Below are 27,423 nucleotides of genomic sequence, written 5' to 3' on the forward strand. Positions count from 1 at the left end.
AGTTTGTTTAGATGTTTAATTTTTTCCCCCATCTGTTCTGTCAGGATTATTGATTGAGCAGTAAGCCACTCCAGGGCATACATAGCCTCCTTATAATTGCTTGCCTCGGGTGCATTGTGTGGCCTGGTGGGCAAGCTGAGAGAGGTGTCCCTGTAACCCACTAGTAAATCCTCCTGAAAAAAAGAATATTGGAACGAATAGATTTTATTTTAATACCCATTAGCCAAATAAATATTTACATTGGTAACTCTAATTGGTGGTATCATTTAAAAATGTGTAGGTTTTCACTTAATATCATTCTTTGAACTGAATAACAATTTAAGAACTAATTTTTTTTTAACTCCCCTGATTGTTTTATAAATGGAAGTGTCCTCATCAAATATTACGGAATAGTAATCAAATATTTCCAGGATATTCAGTGTTAGTTTGTATTTGCTGTAACCTCCTCGAGGCTTAGGTTTTATCGTATCAGAAAGTAACGCAGTTTCTGGCTCCTATTAGAAATAAAGCCTTGTTTTCTAGAGTTTGTGCTCTGTTTGAGTTTTCATTTAATGTGACCTCACATCATTTTTTAACATTTACATTTCTTTTAATGTTCCAAATCCCCTCTTGCCTGTCTGCTCTGTGTGGGCATTTGTGTTAAAGGTAGGTATAAAGTACAACTACATCTGTGGTTACAAAGGACTGTAGGGGTAAGGGAAGTACCAAATGTCTGCTTTCCTGTTTAAACTTTGAGTTTCATTTAAAGGTCGGTAATGTTGCTTTTATGGAAGAGAGACACAAGTTTATTTCTTCAAGATAAATCTGTTATCACTGGATTTTTTTCAGGAGCATATTCTGATCTGCATTTATATCCAAATTGTATGAGAAATTACATTTTTTTTTGCTTGTTTATATTTTTCCCCATTTATTTATTTTATCGCATTTCAGGTTTTGGGGTACATGTGAAGAACATGCAAGAAATTACATTTTAATGAAGTTGACGTATGGTCTACCATTGTTGTACCTGTCTGTTTTATCACTATTTATCATACCTTTCAGCCAGCCCTCACAATAACCATGAAATAAATAAACCTTTTAGCTAGAAAAAAAAATTTTAGAGGTAGCCAGAAAGAATTTGCAATCCTTAACTTAAAAAAATGTAAATTTTATATTATATATTTATAGAAAAATAAATGCTTTGGGTAGGGAGAAAAAATTATCTTCTAAAAATAATCTGAAAGAGGTTATTGGATTCAAATTGTTTAATTTGACTGTGGGATTTCTAGGATATTTTAAAATATTGTGTTTTGAAATAATTTAGATTCAAGAAAGGGAAAGGATATTGTTTAAATAGTGGGAACATATATATCCACATGTAGGGTACTGTAATTATTATTTTTATTTCTTGTATGTTTCATCTTAGAACTCTGGAGATAGGATTTGAATAAAAGTTTTTCTAATTGATAGTGAAGTCTCTTAGGTAAAGAGGGATGGCTTAGTTGTTAGGGCGTTTTCTCTTCAGCATTGCTTAAGTTTACATGCCAGTAAGACAATACCCTACTTCAGTTTTGTTCAGTACAAAGTGATACGGCAAACAGTTCTAATTATAGCATTATGTATCTGTGTATCAATTAAAGCACGTATGTTCAGAGGCAAACTCACTTATTTTGAAAATCAGTATTCATTTTACAGAGCTAAGTAAAATGTATTTTATCAAACAGATTTTTTTACAATGCAGTTTTATCTTTCAGTTGCTTATTTCTCTTCAAAAATAAAAACCCTCTTTTTATGTACTCACTTTCCCTTCTGGCTGCAAACCAGGTATTTAAACAAAAATAAAGGATTGCCAGTTTTGCCAGCTGGGGATGAGAACCCGGCTGGTGAAATGTGGGTTCGGGAGGCAGTTAATCCAGCTTTTATGCTTTTTATGGTTTTATGAAAAAAGAGGTTAAAAACCACATTTGGCTCCTTTTCGTGTATGCCACTGTTTTGTTGGTGTTGTAGGAACACAGTTAAAGGTTAGTTAGATTTAAATTTTTTCGTTGTTATTAAAATCCTGTGTCAATTAGATAAAGGCCCACAAACAGTGCGTTCTACTAATTGGCCATGATAGATCCTTGAATCATCAAAAGTCACTGGTATTTTAAAATTATACGTGCAGCATTTCCTTTAACATAAATACATAAGTAGAATTTTTCCTGCTTTTTTAGGTTATTTCTTGTTTTCTATTTGTTCTCATATTACTCATTTCAAACAAGTAAAAATATGACATTCTTTTGGCTAATGATGAAAACTAGAATTTGCTCTTCTTCCAGAAAATGTTTTTCTTAGTTTGTGATTTAGAAAAGATTTCTAGAAAAGCATAGGATCTAAACTTGTGTTCATATCTTACCAGTGAAGTTTTCAGTTTTTTTAAGCCATAAAACAAACATTGATGTAATTGAATTAAAAAATAAAAATGCTTACCGACTAAATCTTTTAAGTAACATATTCTTTTCTGATAAATTATATCCTTTGTCTTTAAATACCCTACCAACGTGCCTTTCATAGTATTTTTAGGCAATCATAATGTAACTGTCAAAAATATCACCTGTAATTCCGTGAGATTATTGGGAAATTTAAATAAAAGTCATATAAGAGTAATATTCAAGAAAATATTTAATTTGAACCAAGAAAGTTTGGAACAGAAGTTTCACCTTATCAAATGTTCTCTTGTGTAATGGGTTATAAGTGTTTTAAATTGATAGATTCATATATGTGGTTTTCCTGATCTGGTTTTCCAGAGCTGAAAGGATCAAATAAAGTAAGTTTTAAGATTATCAGACATAGTTTTAAAATAAAATATTGAAAGTTCCATATAGTTAGGAATATTCCATTGGATGAGGAACAAATCTGAGAAAAAGATAAAACCAAATTTTTCCAGGGACAAATGGTAAGTTACCATGTTCCCATTTGAACAGGTTGCTCCAATGTAGGTAAACAGATACTTTTATATCATTTCTAACTAAATGTATTTTGCATGTAATGTATTTTGGGAAAAATTTAAGGACATATACCACACAGATAGTAAATTTTTGGCTGTAACAGAAATTTTTGTTGTTTAGTACAAAGCTGTGGCTATTAAAATTTATTTATTACTACTCATACCATAAGCCTTTATATTCACTTTGTTGATTAAATAGTTCCAGAAGGGGTTGAAACATATAGGGACATCCAAAGGTTTTCAAACATTTTAATGATTATCATGCCCTGTACGCTTCTCCATTACATTGTCTTTCTTTACTACTGTCTTTCACTGTTTAATTTGTATTATTTAGTTATTCTTAAAGCAGGAGTGTGCAGTGCACATAATATGCTCTATAATCAGCACACCTTAGCTCTGAGTTGTTACTTAAAGTCCACATGGGTAGAACCAGAATGAAAAAGTCAGTAGGCCTAGGAAAAAATATGTAAATATGCTAGCTAACGTTTTTCATTTGATCCTTATGTATATTCAGGTACTTGGGATTTTTTTTTGGTACGACCTGCCCCTTTTTTTGGACACTGACCATATCTGGATTTATTTTGAATATTTCACATGTTTGGTGTGATTTATATTTTTCATAGGATGCTCCAGAGTTTAAATGTCAAGATCTCAAAACAGACTACCTAGGCTTTGAAAGTTAAGATTCATTTTTATGTAAAAATCTTATGTTTTATGAATAATGCTTTAAAAGTCAACATATGATAAGCAATGTTTTTACTGCTTTCACTTTTAGGTGTTAGAAGATAATGACTATGGCCGAGCAGTAGACTGGTGGGGCCTCGGGGTTGTCATGTATGAAATGATGTGTGGGAGGTTACCTTTCTACAACCAGGACCATGAGAAACTTTTCGAACTCATATTAATGGAAGACATTAAATTTCCTCGAACACTCTCTTCAGATGCAAAATCATTGCTTTCAGGGCTCTTGATAAAGGATCCAAATAAACGGTAAGCTTCAAATAACGCTCAGCGAATTACTGATGAGTGTGGTTAAAAAGTGAGATATGGAAATTAATTCAAATATAACTAACTCCAAGAAGCAATGTATTTGGTGTAGACATCTTCCTACTGAGATTCTGACTTATTTTTAACTGCATAATATGGAATGTTTAAAAATTTTTCTCAACTCTTTCCTAACTTGGAAATTTTATGCAGATTTACCAAATAAGGATTTTGAGAGTTTCATTATCCATATTATGAGTGAAAATTTCTTAATTGCTCTGTTACTTGATCTTGTGGAGATGGGAGAATACCTTTTCTTTCTTTCAGTCTCTGGGCCTTTGTATTTCTTATAAAAGGAAAAGACCTATTTTTCAATATTCTCCTCCCACCACAACCTGTGTTAACATATCTAACTGCCTGCTTTTGGTTTGGTTTGGTTTGGTTTGGTTTGGTTTGGTTTGGTTTGGTTTTTTTTTTGAGACATTGTCTCACTCTGCTACCCAGGCTGAAGGGCAGTGGCGCAATCTTGGTTCACTGCAGCGTAGTTTCCCAGGTTCAAGTGATTCTCCTGTCTCAGCCTCCCAAGTAGCTGGGACTACAGGCACCTGCCACCTTACTCGGCTAATTTTTGTATTTTTGTTAGAGACTGCGTTTTGCCATGTTGGCCAGGCTGGTCTTGAACTCCCGACCTCAAGTGATCTGCCTGCCTCAGCATACCAAAGTGCTGGGATTATAGGCCTGAGCCACCACACCCAGCCTCTAACTACTTCTTCATTTGTTGTTTGAAAATACTATTTTCTCTGCATAGCTGAAAGGGTTGATGTCAAAAAAAAAAAAAAAAATTGTACACAGTTTGTATTTCTGTTTTTGTAGCTGCAGCTATGACCTAAAGAATCCTTTGGCTCTTGCTGCTTTGTTCATTGAGCTACAGGATTTTTTGTTCATGTTCATAAATTCATTCACCTACATCTTTTGTAAATCATACGTGAAACGACTATTCATTTTAAAATGTCCCTTAACGTGTGTTTGTATATGTATATATCTAACTTCCCATCTAGGTATCTATGCATATCAGTATTTCTCTGAGTCTACTCATTTGAAGCATAGATGATTTCACTTATTGTTTTATCTTCTATAATACCTCACATAGGGTTTTGTTAAAATGTTTTATTTATGCTTGATGCATGCTCTCTCTTTACACACACACACACACACACACACACACACACACATATATTTGTATACACGCAGACATACACATACACTGATTGGATTGAGTGAATCCCAAAGAGTTGGATTTCTAAGTCTACCTTATAAATGGTTTTCACAACGTGCTTCTAGCTTTTAAATTTACAAGGAACATGACTTTATCTTCAGCAAAAATAAGCAAACATAATAAAGAGATACTGTCTTTTTGCTTTGCGAAGAACCATACAAAAAACATTTTGTAATCCTAGCTACAGATATTATTTGTGTGTATAAAGTGATTTTGTTTTCTTTTTCAGAGCACTTTCATATCTATAACTCCCTCGATGTTTCAGTAGCATTGTTGGGTGCATAGGGAAGATACTATTCTCTTTTCCATTTGATAGAGTTGGAAACGGGCCCAGAGAGGGTTAGGTGACTTATTCAAGATCCCTCAGAACATTCCTACAGACCAAGAGTAGAAATCAAGTTTCTTGGTGCCTATTTGGCATTTCTTATGTGTCTTATTTTCAGTGCAACGATTTCTGAGTTCAGGTTTTGAAATGTGTTCCATTTAATAGCATTCTTTTACAATTAAGTAATGAGTAGCACCTGGTGATAGGTAACCTTTAAACAGAGTGGTGGTGTTTAACTTTTTTTTGAGTCGTTCACTAGGTTATAGTGTAGTGGTGCAATCTCAGCTCACTGCAACCTCTGCCTCCTGGGTTCAAGCGATTCCCCTGCCTCAGCTTCTTGAGTAGCTGGGACTATAGTTGCATGCCACCATGCCTGGCTAATTTTCTTTCTTTCTTTCTTTTTTTTTTTTTTTTTTTTAGTAGAGATGGAGTTTTACCATGTTGGCCAGGCTGGTCTTGAACTCCTGATCTTGTGATTTGCCTGCCTTGGCATCCCAAAGTGCTGGAATTACAAGTGTGAGCCATCGCGTCCAGCCGACTTTTATCTGTTTGATTTTTTAATCTAATATTTGGCTTGATATTCAAGGCAGTGAATTTTTATCTCATCCTTTTCTTATTCCTGTGGGCAACTTTGACCACTCTTTACTTTGTGGCCCTTTTTATAAGTGGCTAGTAGAACAAAATATACTTGCGGTTTTCCTGTGTATGTCTCATTCATTTTTTTATTTGTCGGCCCACTCCATGAATAGCACATAGTTGATAGTTAGGAACTATTGAATGAATGTGAGGCAAATTCTTTGAATGTTAACTGCCTGGTATGTATTCATAGAACAATTCCTGTTTGTTCACCAGGAGGTTGATATTGATCTAAAGGGAAGATGCAGTATTTTCAGTGATCTAATATTTTATAATAGATGTGTCAAGCCTCTCCACTGCTGCATCAAGATACAGGGAATACAGGGATGAGTGAGATGAACCAGTCTCTGCTCTAGATGTTCATAGAATAATTTGGGGCACAAAACATATACCACAGATGTTCAGGTCAAACTATGTACAAAGTACTGTTGAAGTTATTAGTTTTGTCTAGGGGATTGGGGGACTTGAGCTGAATCAGGAAGGAGTTTGAATTTGCAGTGGCACTCAAGCACAGAAATTTACATGTAGAGTATAGCTAAGATTGCAAAATAACGTGGCATTTGAGAAGTTGAGTGACTGGAGTGTAGAATATGAGTTGGCTAGCATTGGGAAATGAAGCTGATATGTTAGATTGTAGGGATCTTAGGTTTCTTAGAAAAATTTAATCTTTATTCAGAAGGGGATGAGATAACTGCTGAAGTATTTAAAGCAAAGGATAGTATAATCGGATTTGTGTCATGAAAAAGGGTAACTGACAGCTTTGCCATGGACAGATGAGATGAGTGAGGATCCAGAGGCAGGCAGAGCAGTGAAAAATGTTCATGGGGCCAGGCACAATGGCTCACGCCTGTAATCCCAGCCTTTTGGGAGCTGTGGCAGGAAGATCACTTGAGGTCGGGAGTTCAAGAACAGCCTGGGCAACATAGCAAGATCCATCTTTGTTTAAAAAAAAAAATGCTGGATGTGGTGCCACATGCTGTAGTCCCAGTTGGTTGGGAGGCTGAGGTGGGAGACTTGCTGGAGCCCAGGAGGTCGAGACTGCAGTGAGCCAAACTGATGCCATTGCACTCCAGCCTGGACAGTGGGGTGAGTCCCTGTCTTTAAAAAAAAAAAAAAAAAAAAAAAAAGGAATATTTATGGAATGGTTCAGATAATAGATGGATTCCTTCCTGAAGCAGTAGTACACAAGTGATAGATAGAGGTGAATGATTAACTAGAAACTGTGAGGAAGTAGAAGGAGTCAGGAATGCCTCTGAGGTTTCCAGCTAGGGTGATTGACAGACAGGGAATGCAAATGAAGGAGGCTTGATGGCGGTAGATGTTGATACTAACTTTGCATACACTGAGTGAAGTTTCTATAGAAAACCAAGACGGAAATGTCAAGTGAGCAGCTGGAAATAATAGAATCAATACTTAAAAGAAACACAGTACCTGATTATATGGATTGGAAGCCATAAATATATCTAGGAGGTAGCTAGAACCAAGACAGTAGTGGTGAGGGAAGTGTATGAGGAGAAAAGGGCCTAGGACAGAGTCTTAGGAAACCTCAGTTTCAGGGGTAGAAAGAAAAGAAAGCCAACAAAGGACCTTGAAAAGTCTTGGGAAACATAGGTAATGATGGCATTATAATATACCTCTCCATTTGTTCTGTGCAGCTATTTTAGATACTACCGGAGTTTTTCTGGTATCTTTTATTGAATTGCTGTCAGTTCTATCAAAGGGTCAACTATCATTTTGCTTTGATTTCTTACTCTCCATCCTTTCTATTCATTCTATTAATCCCTCCTTTATCTTCCTATGCAAAGTTGATAGGAAAAGCATGACCTCCTGTATTCACTAACATTAGGAAAATGTGTATTCTGTGATGTTCCTCATAGTAAAGAATTCATAGTAGCTGAGAATTTAGTTTGGCATCCTGATACTGTATTTTAGACATAAATATCTTACTTCAAAGCATATTTTGTTATTATTTTTGAAGTCTTAAACTGTATATTAGAGAGCCATTGACACTGAAATTTTTGACAGTTTCACACATTGAGGAAGTGTGTTAAAGAATTTCTCCTAGCTTCTCAAATGGAAGTCTGATTGTATTCTTAGACTTTGCATAGTATTCATAGCTGATATTTCAGCTTTATATGTATTTGATAAATATAGAATAAATGCTGGCTATGTTCAAAACCAAAGTATTGCTAGAAAACTTGAGTTACAAAAATGGATAACTAAAGCTGGATTAAAGCATTTTGTTTACAAAATGATTATGATTCTCCACTCCAACTCTCGTCTGAAATACAATTCAAATGAAACACTATTGAAATAAACTATAACGTAAGTGTAAGAAAATGCCATGGAGCTTTGATATGTGTCTAATGCAGACTATGTTGATATGCACTTGAAAATACTAAATGCTTTTCAGAAACGTGTTTTGGTGCTTTTGCTTCTCTGGTTCCCTAAGCACAAGCTTTCTAGAATGCCTTTTGGATAATCCAGCACTGACCTGGCCTTCAAAGGAGTTTGCAGTCTCCTGGGAAGAAACGTACACAATTGAAATAGAATGAGAAAGAGGGCAGGGACTGAAATGCTGAGCCCTCACTGAATTCAGAACTACCAATCTGAAAATTCAAATGCAAACATCGAACAGCCCTTTTATGATCAAATCTAAAAGTCCCATTTCTGGGGTATAGTTCATTTAGAGAATTTTACAAGGAGCTGGGAGTTGGAGACCCATCTGGTGGGAATCAGTTATCACTAAAGAAACTCAGGTATCAGCTGATTGTTTTCCATTTTGACTGTGTGTCAAAGGATCCTATGTCCTTCCCAGTCATGTATTTCTTACATCTAATAACCAGAATTCATTAGAATTACATAATTACAAATGATTTCTGACCTATGATGGCTTGACAGATTTTTGACTTTATGATGGTGTGAAAGTGATGTATATTTAGTATGCTTCTCAGCTAATGATGGAGTGGCATCCTGATAAACGCATCTTAAGTTGAAATGTAGGTTTATCTAGACGTAACCGCCATTGGTAAGTTTAGGAGCATCTGTACATGGTTTTCTTCCAACCCAGTATTGTGTTGGAGTTGGCATATACCATCTCACAAGAACCAGCTGTTACATTTTCAGCAATTTTGTGAGCTGGTTGTAGATTACAGTCATTATTAAAAATTAAATTGTGTAAATTTACTGATTAAGAAAGGAAAAGCAAAGCTCATAGATACTGAAAATGCATCGGTCCTTAATTTGTTATGTTTCACGGTTGTCTTTATTTTTGAGATGAGTTATGTCAGCTGTATCTGTATGGACATAATAAATAATGGTTTACTATGATACAGCTCTTCCTGCCTCCATGTTCGGCAACATCATATTGGTACCTTGAAATGGGCCATGGTGGGAGAATTTATACCACCAAAATTGGCAAATGCTATGAGCTGGGGCTGGACTTACTGTTTTGTTGATTGTTTAGACTTAAGAGAAAATGTTAATAATGCAGGTTAAATTTAAAAGTTTGTTGTGTCCATAATCATTACATTGTAAATAGTAACAAAAAAATGAGTATTCTTCCACTGTTCCAAAATTTTTAACCGTTTAGCAAAGAATTCACTCACATTACTGACAAGTGAAGTCTAGAGTCTCCGTTTTATCACTTTCACCTTTGACTTAAACAAAAATGTCAGCTAGTATTCATGTTAGAACTAGTCATAAGTTGCATCCATTAGTGGCTTTGGAGTACAGTAAAAATTAAGTCTTCTGTGAAAATCAGGTGTCTGATTTACAATACAGAACATTGTATATTTTATGATGTTTGTAAATTTTGTATTTTGCATTCTTTGTCATTAAAATTTAAATTTATATGTCTAGGGTGTGGTGGTGTTTAGGCCAGGCGAGGTGCAGTCCCAGCAGCTCCATGGCTGCTCTGCTCTGAGCACCTGGCATGTCCTGTGCCCTTGGGAAAAAAAAAAAAAGAAAAGAAAAAAAACTGTATGTCTATAAATGTATGATTGCTCACAGAGAGCTGGTTGTTAAGCATTTACCAACACGTATAATTTCTAACAATGAACAAGTCCAAACATCCTTACTATGTTAAATTCAAATTTAAATAGGTTTATTTCTTCTTTCTTTCCTTGTTCTTTTTCCCTCCCTTCTTCCTGTTCTTCCTATTTCTCATTTTTCTTTTATTCTTAGTAATATGTACTATATTAAACTGAGTAAGCCAGAAAACACCTGAATTTCTTTTACCTGTTATTGTATTCGTCCGTTTTCCTACTGCTATGAAGAAATACCTGAGACTGAATAATTTATAAAAGGGGTTTATTGGACTCATAGTTCCACATGACTGGGAGGCCTCAATCATTGCGGAAGGTGAAGGAGGAACAAGGGCACGTCTTACATGGTGGCAGGCAAGAGACAGCATGTGCAGGGGTACTGCCTTTCTAAAACCATCAGATCTCATGAGACTTATTCACTTTAATGAGAACAGCATAGAAAAAAACTTGCCCCCATGATTCAGTTACCTCCCACCTGGTCACTCCCATAACACGTGGGGATTATGGGAGCTACAGTTCAAGATGAGATTTGGATGGAGACACAGCCAAACCAAATCCCTGTGTTGTTTAACCTTTGCAGTGACCCATCAGCAAATACTGTTCCCCATTCTACAGAATAGAAAACTGAGGATAAGCCTCTTTTCTGTTGTCACACATCTCATAAATGCTGGAGATGGTTGCTTCTTTCAGATCTGTCTTCAAAGCCTCAGCTCTTTTTCAAATACCATACTGTTCTAAAGCTAGTTCTTATAAGCATATTAGGAAAAGTAGATCCTATAGCAAAAGCTTTTACTTTTATAGCTATTTATCCCAAGAACTATTTTTTACACAGAAAATAACACTTTCACAGTACCATTTTTGTTGTTTTGGGCTTACGTAAATGTTTTACACTCATTTAATTTTATTTCTGTTCTCATAGCCTTGGTGGAGGACCAGATGATGCGAAAGAAATTATGAGACACAGTTTCTTTTCTGGAGTAAACTGGCAAGATGTATATGATAAAAAGGTAAGATATCTTTGTGGCATAGTATGTAAATATTTTGGCTGCACTGCTAAAATGAATTTATAGCAAAAATATTTTAAGTGAATAAAAGTTAATGATGTAATGATACTTTCCATTTTACTGACATTTTAGTGATTGATTATTGAACTTCTGTGCACAAAAGTTTTCATATAATTTTGACTCCTCAGATGCCTCTTGAAATTTTATTCAATGTGATCACAGAATTTATTTTTCCCTTTTTTTCATAATAATTTGTTAGTTTGCCTCTCATTATTTGTTTAAAAAACATACCCGGTGTTATTTTTTTCTTTAAGAAAACTAGTTTAAAAATTATAATTTTTAAATTTGCCCGTGTCTTTAATTTTAAAGAGAACACTGCAGGTTTATTTATAAAAATTCTTGTTTTAAAAAGAATTTAAAGGAATTTGTTTTTAATATTTAATGAAGTAGTAAAGACAATGTCTTATTTGGGACTTCTCTGTCATTAGAAACAGAACTTTATTGCCCACAAAATGAACACTGCTAGACCAGGCACAGTGGCTCATGCCTGTAATCCCAGCATTTTGGGAGGCTGAGACAGGAGGATTACTTAAGGCCGGGAGTTTGAGACCGGCATGGGCAACACAGTGAGAACCCATCTCTACAAAAAATAAAAAAAGTCAGCTGGATGTGGTGGTGCACTCCTGTAGCTCTGCCTACCTGGGAGGCTGGTAAGTCAGGCAAGAAAATCACTTGAGCACAGGAGGTTGAGGCTGCAGTAAGCTGTGATTACATCACTGTACTCCAGCCTGGGTGGCAGAGTGAGACCCAATCTCTTTAAAAAAAAAAAAAAAAAAAAATACGAATTATATATGTTTAGTTTTATTGTGATCTGCTTAAAACTTGTTTATATTTGTTTATTTTTGAAGATGAGGTCTCTTCTGGCCAGGCTGGAGTGCAGTGGTACAATGACAGTTTGCTGCAGCCACTACCTCCCCAGGCTCAGGTGATCCTCTCACCTTAACCTCCCGAGTAGCTTGGACTGCAGGCATGAGCCACCATACCTGACTAATGTTTTGGTACTTTTTGTAGAGATAAGATTTTGCCACGTTGCCCAGGATGGTATTGTATTCCTAGGCTCAAAGAGTCCTCCCTCCTTGGCCTCCCAAAGTGCTCAGATTAGATGCGTGAACCACTGTGCCCACACTTCTTGTTTTTAATACTGCAATTTTTGCTTAAGTTCAGGAACAGGAAATTATGCCTGTCCCTCCCTCCCTTTTTTTTCTTTACTACCTCGGATATTGTTAGTACAGATGTTGATTCTGATACTTTGATTTTCAAATGCTTGTATAAAATTTTTACTATGAAATGTTTTTCATTCAGTAATTTACTCAGAATTTTTGTGTAATTATTTTTAGTTAGTCCATCCATTTCAGTTTATTCCAACATGTCATATTTTTATCCAAAACATCTATTAGTCAAAAACATTTATTTGGGGTCTGTTATATGCCAACTGTTCTTCTCTGTTAACCCTTAAGGTAAAGATAGAATTATATGAATTACATGAGTTAGTAAGAAGTAACACAAGTACTTCGTGTCTGTATCATGTCATTGGTAGCCAGGAGTGTGGTGATTTTCTGTTTCTTGTAACTAGGAATTTAAAATAGGTACGTCATATTAGACACCTTTACTCGATTCAACTCACGTGCATTGAGTTTCTACTACATATAAAGTACCGTGTTACGTACTGAATCCTTTACAACCTTTATGAGAAGTATGTGAGCATTCTTAAGTGTCCTAAATGTTTCCTGACTTCTTATAGACAATTTTACACCACTTTGCATCACTGAGGATGATCCTTATGAGTTGCATGCATATGTAGGAATGGCTCAAATGAGCTATGTACTGTTTTCGTCATGTCAGTAAACTACAAAAGAACCTGGAAGAGACAAGGGTTTGCTGTGTCTCCCAGAAATCATGCGTAGTTTTATTTTTAGTAGCTAATAATAAGCTACAACGAAATATCCCTTGTAGACTTACCCTATCCTGGGAGGACTTACTCCAAAAAAAAGGAAAAAGAGCTATTTCTTTAAGACACAATGGTTAAGGTACCAGTGTGGCACAGTAAATTTAAAGAAGGGCCAAAATATGGACCTTCTTCAGTCCTGTGAGAACAATAAGATTTGCTAGTAAGTTTCCTTTTCTCAGTGTTCAGCTGTTCATGTTAAATAAGGGTTTGGCCCCACCTAGACGAAGCTCTGAGAGCCCAACCCGTATACCAGTAAGGAAGCAGGGCTTATCCTATCTTGGCTCCATTGGGCTAGACATGCCCAGTATAAGAGTGATAGGAAGAGAGCCTGGCAGCTACCATGTAGGAATGGAATTAGGCGAGTGAGCAGCTCTGGCAGGGAGGAGGAGCTGCCAGAACAACTTCAGATGACGTATGTAGAGAAATTCGTTCAAGTTATTACAATTATTTTTTAAAAATGGGTGCCATTTAATTTGAGCAGAAGTTTTAAATATCTTGAATAAAGAAGCACAACCAAAAAATGACTGTTTCTGTAAACAATAGATTGGTCGTGAATTGATGCCATCTACAGGCTTACTCATGGTGTCCTGTGTGACTGCCAAGGCTCTGGTATTCTCTGCTGCCACATGCATACTTGAAGGAGCATCTTCATTGCAGCAGCACTTTTACATTTGAGTTTCTTTCTAAAAGGAAAATGTGATTGAGCCTATTTGGGTTTGTGTTGTATAACAGGAGAACTTGAAATTAATTTTGAGAGCCAGCCTGATGTAAGCTGTTTTAATGAATTTAGTTAAAATTTCAGTGCTTTGGACAGTGTAATTTACTATATAATTTATAAAATAAAACATTTTTACGGAGTCCTTACATCTTTAAAATGTGTAATTTCTTGTAAAAGTCAATTCATTCCTAAGATCAGGTATTTTTATTACATTTTTATTAATAAGGTTTGGGAAATTTTTTATTTTTGTTTATTATCACATAGTTCTTGGCTCTTTTTCTGCTTATTGCTGCACATCAAGAGGTGATGGCACTTTTAGATATTCTGGTATCTGTTGAGATCTGAATCTCTTTATAGGCAAAGTAAAAAGTGAACTAATCTTAATTACAAGTAGCGCGATGTACCACTCTAAAGAGCACAGTATCAAAATATGAAAGAACAAGGTTGGTTCCTAATCGTGGATTTGCTTCTTGCTTTCTTTGTGGAAATGGACAGGTTACTTACTCATTCAAAAGATAAAATCCTTTAAGTACCTTCAAGCGTAAAGATTCTCTAGCAGGGTGTTTTATAGCCTGAATTTATCTAGATTAATGTCTATATAGATTTCTATATAAATTTTACACTCAGTTTGTCAGTCTGCTAAGATTTTGTGTGAGATTGTGTTGAATCTCTAGATAAATCTAGGGAGAACTGACATCTGAACAGTGAGTCTTCAGATCCATGAGTGCAGTGTATTTCTCTGTTTATTTAGATAGCCTTTAATTTCTCTCAGTAATGTTTTGTAAATTTCCATGTTTTAAGTCTTACACAAATTTTGTTAGGTTTATCCTTAAATGTTTTATGTCTTCCAATGGAAATGATATTTAAAATTTCATTTTCACTTTGTTTTGCTGCCAATATATAGTAATACAGTTGTTTTTTTCATATTGGCCTTTTATCCTGGAGGCTTGCAAGAATTAGCTGTAGTAATCTTTTTTTGTAGATTACTTACATTTCTCTGCACAGACAATTGTATGTTCTGTAAATAAAATTTTACTTCATTTCTAATCTGTATGCATTTTATTTCTTTTCTCTTTTGCCTTGTTATATTGGCTAAGACCTTCATTATAATGTCGAGTAATGGTAAGAGTGAACATCCTGACTTTGTCCCTAGTCTTAGGGAGAAAAGCATCTTTTACCATTAAATATGATGTTAATGAGCACATGTAGCAGCCAGATCTGGGTTTCTAAATATTATTCTCCAATAAAAAGAACCAAGGCTCCTTGAGAAAGTGAATGATTTCAACACTAGTATGGGTAAAACAGAAAAGAAAAAAAAAAAAAAAAGTTGAGCCTGGAGAATTTTGTGGTGTCAGAGTGTAAGGAAGGAGCCTTAAAAAAAAAAAGACATGTAAAGCAACCAAACCTGAAGAGTCCTGTGGCAAAAGCTAAAACAATTTCAGTAATAAAAATAGTGTTAGTTTATGATCCAAAGAATAAAATACATAATCACGAGACTATTAAATAAGTGAGTGTCTAAATAAATAAAGTGTTGAGAGGGCCATGTCTTTCTTACAGATGAATTCTAATTAATGAATGTAGTAGAGGTGAGGAAAGTAGAAAATCACCATTAGAACTCCAGAGCAAAAATTGCTCATGCACGATTCACCTCGGAATGCTAAAATTAGTGAGCAAAAGTTTAGGAAAGACGATATTTCCGTAGTCTCAAGGTATCTCCCCTTGAACATTTATCATTTACAAAGGTAAAATGACTGACTTTACAGGGGAGAGATCTGGCAAAAACGGTCTTAACCAAGTGATCATGGTTAACATCACTAGTAAGTAAGATGTTGACGTCATGGAACCCATGATAAGATGCTCTGAGAAGGGCACATCACTTTTGAAGTGCTGTCCTCCAAGATGCATAACCTCAATAAAATCATGAGGAAATCTGAAGAACTGACATGGAGGGACATTCCTTAAAATACCTGGCCAGATAACTTCAAAAGTGTCAACCTCATGATAGACAAAGAATGATGGAACTCTCGTAGACTGGGGAGACTAAGGTGGCATGAGGACCAACTGCAGTGTGAAATCCTGGGTTGGGTCCTGGACTAGGCAGGAGCATTAGTAGAAAAACTGGTGAAATCTAAATAAAGTTGGTAGTTTACTTAATAGTATTATACTGATGTTAGTTTCTTTGTTTTGATATTCATACTATGGCTATATAAGATACTAGCGTAGACGAAGGTGGGTAAAGGGTATATGGTAACTGTGTGCACTATATTTTTGTAAGTTCTCTAAGCCTAAAGTTATTTGAATATAATATAAGAATGTGATGTTAATGTAGGTGTTTTATACCTCCTTTATCAGGTTGAGGAAGTTCTAGTCCTAGGTTACTGAGTTTCTTACATCATGAATCGGTATTGAATTTTATTAAAGCTTTTTCTGCACTTATTGCAGTGATCATATGGCTTTTCTCTTTTAGGTTTTATTAAAATGGTAAATTAACATTGATTTTCCAAAGTTGAGTGAAGCTTGCATTACTATTGAAAAACCCATCTGTTCCTGATGTGTTATTATATATTGCTAGCATTGGTACATTGTATTTCTAAGGGTATTTGCATCCTGAAATCCTGAGTGATATTACTATGTCATCTTGTTTTCCTAAAATGTCTTTGTATAATTTTCACTTCAGAATCATGCTTGCTTTTTTTTTTTTTTTTTTTTTTTTTTGGAGACAGAGTCTTGCTTCGTTGCCAGGCTGGAGTGCAGTGACTCGATATCGGCTCACTGCAACCTCCGCCTCCTGGGTTCAAGCAGTTCTGCCTCAGCCTCCCGAGTAGCTGGGACTACAGGCATGCGCCATCATGCCCAGCTAATTTTTGTATTTTTAGTAGAGACAGGGTTTCACCATGTTGGCCAGGATTGTATCAATCTCTTGACCTCATGATCCACCCACCTCGGCCTCCAAAAATGCTGGGATTACAGGCGTGCCCAGCCCATGCTTGCTTTTTAAAAACAAAAGAGGAAGTACTCCTCCTTTCTCTTTAATTTTATAGAATTGTTTGTGTGGAATTTGTATTATTTATTAATTAAATATTTGGTAGGATTTACCAGTGAGGCTCTCCCTGGACCTGGAGTTTTATCTTTGTTGGGTGGTTTTTAACTGTGAATTCAATTTATGGGGCTGTTGTGGTTCTCTGTTGTTTCTCAAATGACTTTTGCTCTTTGTGTCTTTCAAGGAATTTGTCATCTAAGTTAAGTTTTTCCCTAAAGACTGTTAGTCATGCTTTGCAAATTTTGATGTGCTGTGTTTTTATTTCAAAAGAGTTTTAATTCCCCTTGTGATTCCTTCTTAAGGGTTATTTCTAAGTATGTTGATTAATTTCCAAATATATGGATTTTTCAGATGTTTCTCTGTTACCGATTCCTAGCTTAATTCTTTTGTGGTTGGAGAACATAGTTTATATGATTTTAATCGTTTTACGCTTTAAAAGATTTGTTTTATGGCTGAGAAAATGGCTTATGTTGGTGTATGTTCTATATACACTTGAAATAATCTATACATTGACCCTTGAACAATGCAGGAGTTAGGGAACTTTTGACTCCCCAGAAACTTAACTATTAATAGCCTACTATTGACCAGAAGCTGTAATGAACAGTTGATTAACACACATTTTGTATGTGTATTATATACTGTATTTTTATAATATAGTAAGCTACAAGGAAAGGAAATGTTATTAAGAAAATCATAAGGAAGATAAAATGTATCTACTATTAATGAAGTGGAAGTAGATTATTGTAAAGGTCTTCACCCTCATTGTCTTCGCATTGAGTAGGCGGAGGAAGAAGAGGGTTGGACTTGGCTGTCTCAAGAGGTGGCAGAGGCAGAAGAAAATTTGGGTGTAAATGGGCCCACACAATTCAAACCCATGTTGTTCAAGGGTCAACTGTATTTTGCTTTTACTGCATAAATTGTTCTACCAATGTTAGGTCCAGACAGTTAGTAGTATTGTTCATGTCTTCTATGTTCTTACTGATTTTCTGCCTACTTTTTCTGTTGGTTTCTGGAAAAGGGTTATTGTTATCTTCAATTATAATCATGGACTTTATCTTTTAGGTTTTGCTTCATGTATTTTGAAGCCCCATTGTTAGTTGCATACATACTTAGATTTAGTATTGTCTTCTTAGTGAATTTACCTCATCTTTTTTTTTCCTTTTTCTTTCTTTCTCTCTCTCTCTTTTTTTTTTTTTAAAGAGATGGGTCTTGCTATTTTGCCATGGCTGGATTTGAAGTTCTGGGCTCAAGCAATCCTCTTGCCTCAGCCTTTCCAGTAGCTGAGATTGCAGACACATATCACTGTGCTCATCTTTACCTCCTTGTCATTAGGAAATGTTCTGTATCCATAACAGCAGTCCCTATTTTGAGATCTACTTTGTCTGATATTAATATAAGTACTCCAGCTTTCTTTTAACATATCTTTCCACCTTTAACCTATGCCAATTATATTAAAGTGGATATTCTTTTAGACAGCATGTAGTTGAGTCTTGTTTTTTTTTTTTTTTCTTACTCATTAGATAATATGACTTAATGCAATGTGTAGCCTGCTTTCATTTAATGTACTTAATGACATAGTTGGGTTTAAATATACCACCTTGCTGTTTGTTCTTTAATTTTTTTTCTTTGTTCCTTTTCCTCTCTGTCTGCCTTCTTTAGGATTTGTTGAATATTTTATGGCTCCATTTTATTGCTGCTATTGTCTTAGTTGTATATTTTATTGTTTGGAGGTTGTTTCTAGAGTTTGCAGTATACATGTTTAACTTAGTCTACCTTCAGTTATAACCAGTTCACTACAACAACCTATTTCTATTTCCTCCTTTATTCTTTAGGCTATTATTTCTTAAAATTTACTTTCATATATGATAAACACAATACATGGTAATCATAATGAAATTTTGCTTTAGGTAATTATATTTTAAAGTGATTGAAAATGCTACACATTTACCGTTAACACTTTCCATTCCTTTATATAGACCCATGCTCTACCTGCCATTATTTTTTTCTTCATTCTTTATTATAAGGCTCCTTTAACTCCACTTCCACCTCCCTAGGTTTGGAGTAATTCATGGAAAAATATATTTTAAGGAATACAGGATTGGAAATGAAGGAAATGTAACATTTCAGAATGGGAAAACAATGTGAGAAAAAAATTAAGTAGTAACAAGAGAAATGCATGAAGATATGCTCAGTGGAGGAACTGGGAATCTGTGGTGGGTTGAAACTGGATGTAAACAACAGGTGGCCTGTGAATATAGTGCGGATTCTTGAAGGTTCACCTCATATGTTTGCGTGATCCACTTACCAGAATTGTAGATGCTGAAGTAAGGAAATGACATGCAGTAATTGGATTTTTTCAAGTTTTGTCGGAATAGATTCTTAGGGAGAAGCGTCTGGAAAAGAGAATCTCATTAAGATACTACTGTAGTAATACAGTGTTAAGAGACAGAGCCCTTACTAAAGCAACGTAGGCAACGAAGGAAAAGGAAGGAAGTGTGAATTCCAAAGATATAAAGAAATGAGGACTCATAGTTTAACAGTACTGGGGAAAATACTGGGAGAAAGTTTAAGGAGGAGGATTATAGCTGGTTTTCGTAATTAATTTCAGATAGAATTGTCTAGTGGCTAGAAATATAGCACTAACTTTTGGGACTAAAAGTGGAAATAAATATGAATGTTTCGAAAATTCAGAGTTTAATTAGAGCTGTGGAAATGCTTGAGGAGAGGGCTAATGGATAGGAGAGAGGGAAGAGAAAATTTGAAAGGAAAGTCGGGAGGGAGGGAATCAGTGAGAACATGGAAGGTTGGGATTGAGTTTTGGAATATATTCATGGTCAGTAATGGAGGTTGGTTTGACGACACATTTTTGCAAGGTGTATCAAGATCGTTTGTGAAGTATCATGCCAAAGTTGAAGTGGAACTTTGCTGACTGAGTTTTGACTTTCTACTTTCTGATTGAGATACTCAGCCTGAAGGGCTTGGTGATTGATGGCAGTTACAGAGAGGTTAATGATTGTAAGCTACAGCTTTTACCAGTGAAGCAAGGCCAGAGGAGTAGAACAGACACACCAAAGGTAGAGAGATGAAAGGCTAAAAATAGGTTTCTGTTTGATATTTTTCTTATCACAATTAAATAATGGCCCACTTTTAAACTTTGGGTCAAAAAAAGATGTGTTCTAAATATCTGCTAGACATTCTGATGGCTAAACATTATAATTAGTGTCTTCTTTTGGTCATGAGGCATTGTACTTAGGATATAAAAACACAAACAGCTGTCAAAACCAGTTCTGGCATAAAATATATACAGTTAAAGCTTTAAAAGCCTTCAAATTGGGTTAAGAAATATAACTACGTGTTGCTTACAGAAATCTCACCTAGAATAAAATTACACAGGAAACTGGAAAAAATAATAATAAGGAGAAACTTAATAATCAAACGACACAAAAAGTAAACAGAAGTGACAATAATTTGGGGCCAAGTAGATTTCAGATATTAAATGTGATAAGTAGATCATTTGTAGCATAAATGACAATAGTGTAGTCATCAGTGAAACATAATTTTTTGCACCAAATAACAGCATCTACATACATAAAACACTATTAAAAATGCAAGAGTTAACTCAAGATGGGTTAGAGACGTAGATGTAAGACCTGAAACCATAAAAAGGTATAGAAGAAAACCTATGAAAAATTCTTCTGGAGATTGACCTAGGCAAATAATTTGTGACTAAGACCCCCAAAAGCAAATGCAGTAAAAACAAAAATAAATAAATGGGACTTAATTAAACTCAGAAGCTTCTGCATAGCAAAAGAAATCATCAACAAAGTAAACAGACAATCTGCAGAGTGGGAGGAAATATTGCAAACTGTACCCCTGAAAAAGGACTAATACCCAGAATCTTATTATAAGGAATGCAGATCCGCAAGAAAAAAGTCAAATAATTCCATTAAAAAGTGGGCAAACAACATGAGTACATTTCTTGAAAGAAGATATATACAAATGGCCAACAAACATAGGAAAAAATGTTCAACATCACAAATCATCAGGAAACTACAAAATAAAACCACGGTGAGATACCACCTTACCCCAATGAGAATGGTCATTTTTAAAAAGTCAAAAAACAACAGATGTTAATGTAGATATGGTAAAAAGAGAATGCTTACATGCTGTTGGGGAAATGCAAATTATTACATTACAACCTCTATGGAAAACAGTATGGAGATTTCTCAAAGAACTAAAGGTGGATGTACCATTCGATCTACAAATTCCACTGGTAGGTATCTACCCAAAGGAAAGGAAGTCATTCTATAAAAAAGGATACATACACTCATGTTTCTCGCAGCACAATTCACAGTTGCAAAGGTAGGAAATCAGCCTAGGTGCTCATCAACCAATGAGTGGATAAAATCAATGGGACGGACACACACACACACACACACACACACACATACACACACACACACACACACACACACACACACACCCCTACCTTGTAATATCACTAGCCATAAAAAAAGAACAAAATAATGTCTTTTGCAGCACTTACATGGAACTGAAAGCCATTATCCTAAGTGAGGTAACTCAGTAACAGAAAATCAAATACTGCATGTTCGCAGAAGTGGGAGCTAAGCTATGGGTATGCAGAGGCCTACAGAGTATAGTAGAGTGGACACTGGAGACTCAGGATGAGGGGAGGATGGAAGAGGGAGGTGAGGGTTAAAAAAATCACATGTTGGGTACACTAAAAGCCCAGAGCTGACCACTATACAGTTCAACCATGTAAGCAAAAACCGTTTGTACCCCTAGAGCTATTGAAATTTTAAAAATATATTTAAAAAATTTTAATCTACAAAAGCTGATAGAAATATACCTATTTAACATGTCTAGAGGTTTAACAGTTCATTGATCTTTATAAATATCTGGCTTTTGCTTTTGTCGATTTTTCTTCATTGATCTCAGCTCTAATTTTTATTATATCTTTTCTTCTCCTTACTTTGGACTTAATTTTCTAGTTTTCTAAGTTGAAAACTTAGATTATTTGTTTTAGATCTTTTCTACCTTGTGCATTCAGTGCTATAAATTTTCCTCTAAACATTACTTTCACTGTATCTCACAGATTTTTATGTTTTATTTTCATTTAGTTACAAATAGTTTTAAGTTTTATTGAATTATAATATGTGTGTTACTTAGAAATGTGTTGTGTAGTCTGCAGGTATTTTGGAGCTTTCCAGCTGTCTTTCTGTTACTGATTTCCAGTTTAATTTCATTGTAGCTGAGAGCATACTGTAAGGGTTATTACTGAGTTTAGAATGAGGAAACTGAGACCAGCATGAGAAAATTAAATGCCAATTTATTCAACTCCCGGGTGAGGTTCCATGGTCCCGGGGAAAGGGGCCAGGGAAGTCGTGCCAAATTCCTGGGGCGTGGGGTTTTTATGGCTAGGAGGAACAAGCAACAGCTGGGTGCTCTGATTGACTCCAGGGGAGCAGGATTGAGACGGGGCTGGCCGCTATTGGTTGGCGGGTTGTTGGGCGAGTTTTCCAGTGGGAGAGCCGGCCAGGAGCCTTGCATCAGCTGAAGCCTTCCAGGGAGCCATTTGGCAGAGCTAGGTGCTGGGTGCAGAGGTGGGTGTGTCCAACCTCCCGGCAAGGCAACCAGCCTTATACAATAGCACCGTATCATTTCACAGATAGTACAAGTACCATATAACTGTAATCCCCAATCCTCCTTCCTGTTCCTTATAACACTACTGTCATAAATTTCACTTACCTATAAGCTGTAATCATCAAATACATTATTGCCATCATTATTTTGAGCAAACTGCGATGTCAGATTAAGAATATTAAGAACGGAATTTTATGTTACTTTTGTATATTTCCTTTCTAATATTCTTCCTTTCTTCACATAGATACAAATTTCTAGCCTACATTATTTTCCTTTTGAGACAGAGTCTTACTCTGTTGCCCAGACTGAAGTGTTCAGCTCACTGCAGCCTCATGCTCCTGGGCTCAAGCAACCCTCTCACCTCAGCCTCCCCCGTAGCTGGGACTAAAGGCATGTGCCACCACGCATAGCTAATATTTTATTTTTTTGTAGAGACAAGGTCTCACTCACTATGTTGCCCAAGCTTGTCTTGAACTCCTGGGCGTGAGGGATCCTCCCACCTTGGCCTTCCAAAGTGCTGATATTTTAGACATGAGCCACCATACCTGGCCTATATTCCTTCTTTTTGATAAACTTTTTTTTTTGACATTTCCCTCTGGGCAGTTATCTGGCAACAGATTGTCTCAGTTTTTATTTTTATTTTTCTGAGAAATTCTTTGTTTTTCCTTGACTTTTGAAGGATGATTTTGTTGGATACAGAATTCTAAGGTTGGTGGGTTTTTCTTCCAATGCTTTTTTACATATTTCACTCCACTTTTCTTGTTTGCATGATTTCCAATAACTTTGTTCCTTTTTAGGTAAGGTTGTTTGTTGTTTTCTGGCTTTCAAGATTTTATTTTTGTCTCTGATTTTTCTACAGTTCAAATGTGATATGTCTGGGTGTAGATTTTAGGTATTTATGTTGTTATGTTTGCTTTTCTCTGAGCTTCCTGGATATTTGTGTTTTGGTGCGTGTCATTAATTTTGAAAAATCATCCTGAGTCATTACTGCTTGAAATATTTTTTCTATTCATTCATCTCTTGTCATTTTGGTATTTTCATTACAAATGTATTATGCCTTTTATAACTGTCCTACAGTTTCTGAATGTTCTGCCTTTTCATTCTTTTTTTTCTGTTTGCATTTCATTTTTAGAAATTTCTATTGATAATTTTTCAGTCTCATTGATTGTTTCTTTGGCCATATTGTCTATTAATAAGTCCTTCAAAGGTGTTGTTAATTTCTGTTGTGATATTTTTTATTTCTAGCATTCCCTTTTTATTTATTCTTGGAATTCCTATCACTCTGCTTACATTACCCATTTGTTCTTATATGTAGTCTACTTTTTCCATTAAAAGGCTTAGTATATTGATCATAGATGCTGTAAATTCCTAGTCTGATAATCCCATATCTGTATCTGGTTCTGATGCTTGTGTTTTGAACTTTTTTTTTTTTTTTTGTCTATTAGTATGCTATGTAATTTTTGGTTGAACATGTTGTACGTAATGTACTGGGTAAAAGACACTGAGGTAAATAGCCCTCCGGTGGAGTGTTTTATATGTCTCTGGATAGTTTAGCCAGCTCTACTAACTTACTAATTCTAGTACTCATTTTTTTTTTCCAAATTTCAGGATATATTCTGCATAGATAATTATCTATTTCCACTCGATATGAGTTTTATTTTATTTTGTGTAAACTTATTACACTGATCAGGATTACCAGAACCATGCTGTTTCAAAATGGTGAGATTAAATATTGCATCTCCCATTGAGTATTCTATTAACTGTAGGTTTTTTATACATGCTATCTCTCAGGTTAACAGAATTTTCTAATATTTCCCATTTTTTTGAGCACTTGAAGAATGGATTCTGGATTTATGTTTATGTTTTGCTTCTATTTTAATTTGTTAATGTAGTGTATCACATTGATTTTTGAGTATTATGTTAATCTTGCATATCTAGAAGAAAACAGTCACAGAATATTATCTTTTTTGTATATAGCTAAATTTGATTTGCTAATATTTTGAGGATTTTGCATCTATATTCATTAGAGATGTTGGGTTATACTTTTCTTATACTGTCTGATTTTAGAATCACAATAATGTGATACGTAAAATGAATGGTGTTCTCTTCTCTTCTGTTTTATGGAAGAGTTTGAGTAGAATTGATATATTTCTTCTTTAAATGTTTGACAGAATTCTCCTGTGAAGCTGCCCAGGTCAAAACTAAAGAAAGTCAGTTTCTTTAATGGATATAGGGTAATTCTAGTTATCTGGACTTTTTTTTATATATATAAGATTTGGTAATCTGTGTATAGTTCTAGGAATTTGAAAATTTTATGTCATTGTTGAATTTATTGATTTTATTATTTTCAAAGAACTGGACTTTATTTTCATTTATTTTTGTTTTTGTTTTATGTTTCCTTTTTTCTATATTTTCTGCTTTTTATTTCTTTTTTTTAGTTTATTGCATACTAGATTTGAATTCTTTATTTTATGACAGAGGCATATGGTGCTATATGTTTACCTCACAGCACGGCTTTTGTCTGTGTCCTGTAAATTTTGATATATTTTATTTTGACTTAATTTTATTTCACAATGTTGAGAATTTTTTGGCAGTTGCTTCCTTAACCCTATGAATTATTGCGGTGTTTTGTTTGATGTACAATATTTGGAGATATTTCAGCTATCTTTCTGTTTCTGAGCTCTGGTTTATATCTGTTATTGTTAGACAATGTATTTTGTGTAATTTCAGATCTTTTAAATTTATTGATTTATTTATGACTCAAAATATGGTTTCTATTGATGGATTACATGCACTTGAAAAGAATGGGTACTTTGCTTTTGTGTAGAATATTCTATAAATATCAGTGATAGAATTGGTTGGTTAATAGTGTTAGATCTTCTGCCTCCTTACTGATAGCTTAGTGACTTGCTCTTAACAGTTATTAAAAGAGAAGTGAAACCTTCAGTTATAATTGTGGCTTTGACTCTTTCTCTTTATTGTTCTATAAGTTTTGACATTTTTAAGTTGCATTTTTAGATGCACCCAAATTTCAGTATTATTATATCTTTTTATAAATTTACCTCTTCATCTAATTTAGGTTAACTAATTTATTGGTGTAAAGATTACAACAGAAATAAATGAAATCAAAAATTGAAAAGCAATAGAGAATAATGACCAAAACCAAAAGTTGGTTCTTTGAAAAATCAACAAAACTGACAAAACTTTAGATTGATTTACTAAGGGAGAAAAATGAAATACTAAATCAGAAATGAAAAGGGGATATTACTACTGACTTTACAGAAATAGAAAGGATTATAAGAGAATACTAGGAAGAGCTGTATGCCATCAAACTGAGTAACCTAGATAAAATGGACATATTCCTAGAAATACACAAATCACCAAAATGACTTCAGAATAAATTGAAAATCCAGATAAACCCACAACTCTTAAATAAATCAAATCACTAATCACAAACCTCCCAGGAAAGAAAAGCCCAGGGCCAGATGGCTTTACTGGAGAAGTCTACCCGACACTTAAAGAAAAATTAACGCCAGTCCTTCTCAAATTCCTTTAGAAATTTGAAGAGGAGTGAACCCTCCCTCACTTGCTCTATTAGAGGAGCATTACCCTGATGTCAAAACCAAAGGCACTGTAAAAAAACTACAGACCGGTGTCCCTAATGAATACAGATGCAAAATGTCTTAACCAAATACTAGCAGACCATTCAGCAATATAATTAAAGGATACACCTTAACCAGGTAGATTTATTTCAGGATCGCAGGGATGTTTCAATGTATAAAAATTGATCAGTGTAATGTCCCACATTAATAGAATGAAGGAGAAAACCTGCATGATCATTTCAACTGATGCAGGGAGAGCATTTGACAAAATTCAACATTCATTTATGGTAAAAACACTAAAAACCTAGAAGTAGAAGGAAACTGCCACAACGTGATAAAGGTCGTATATGAAAACTCTTGGAAAGGCTTTCCTTTAAGGGATCATTTCTATAGTTTGGAACACCCTCAGCTCACATTATATTCAATGGTGAAAGACTGAAAGTTTTTCTCTTGAGATAAGGAAGAAAACAAAGATATCCGCTTTCAACACTGCTGTTTAACCTGATACTGGAAGCTGTAGCCAGAGGAGTTAAGAGAAACAAAAAGCAATCAAATTTCATTTTTTTGTTTGTTTGTTTGTTTTTAAGATGGGGTTTCACCATGTTGACGAGGCTGGTCTTGAACTCCTGACCTCAGGCGATCCACCCACATCGGCCTCCCAAAGTGCTAGGATTACAGGCCTGAGCCATTGCATCTGGCCAGCAATCAAATTTCAAAGGAAGAAATAAAACTGTTTCTGTTAATAGATGACATTATCCTATATGTAGAAAACCCTAATAAACACACACACGCGCCACACTTGAGCTCTCTTAAAACTAATAAAATCAGTAAAGTTGCAGTATGCAAAAGCAACCTAGAAAATACATTTTATTTCTGTATACTAGCTATCAACAGTGTAAAAAGGAACTTAAGAAGAGCAATTTCATTTAAAATAGCATCAAAAAATGTTTTAGGAATAAATTTAACCAAGGAGGCACAAGACTTACGTGCTGCTGACTATGAAACATTGTTGAAAGAAATTAAGATATAAATGAATGGAAAGACATCTCATGTTTATAGATTGGATATTTAATATTAAGATGAGAGTGCTAAAAATGATAATACAGATACAGTGCAGTTTTTTCTTATTGTGGTAGAATACTATTCAAGAATAAA

The 27,423-nt window shown here is 35.0% G+C and overlaps 1 protein-coding gene across 8 annotated transcripts in view; it reads left to right on the forward strand.

The window, feature by feature from the left end:
* The window catches only part of AKT3 (AKT serine/threonine kinase 3), a 331,186-nt gene that overhangs the window by 276,607 nt on the left and 27,156 nt on the right, over positions 1–27,423 (forward strand). For 7 of the 8 annotated variants that reach the window (XM_032242409.1, XM_032242411.1, XM_032242412.1 and 4 more), the window contains 2 exons: positions 3,741–3,955; positions 11,152–11,239. In XM_032242409.1, coding sequence (XP_032098300.1) covers positions 3,741–3,955; positions 11,152–11,239 — 303 coding nt within the window. Of the gene's footprint in view, positions 1–3,740; positions 3,956–11,151; positions 11,240–15,704; positions 16,663–27,423 lie in introns of those variants that run through there. The other variant, XM_032242413.1, reaches the window with a different exon arrangement.

The sequence above is a fragment of the Sapajus apella genome, unplaced genomic scaffold, assembly GCF_009761245.1.
Source record: "Sapajus apella isolate SASKATOON/1434 unplaced genomic scaffold, GSC_monkey_1.0 scaffold49, whole genome shotgun sequence".
NCBI lineage: Eukaryota > Metazoa > Chordata > Mammalia > Primates > Cebidae > Sapajus > Sapajus apella.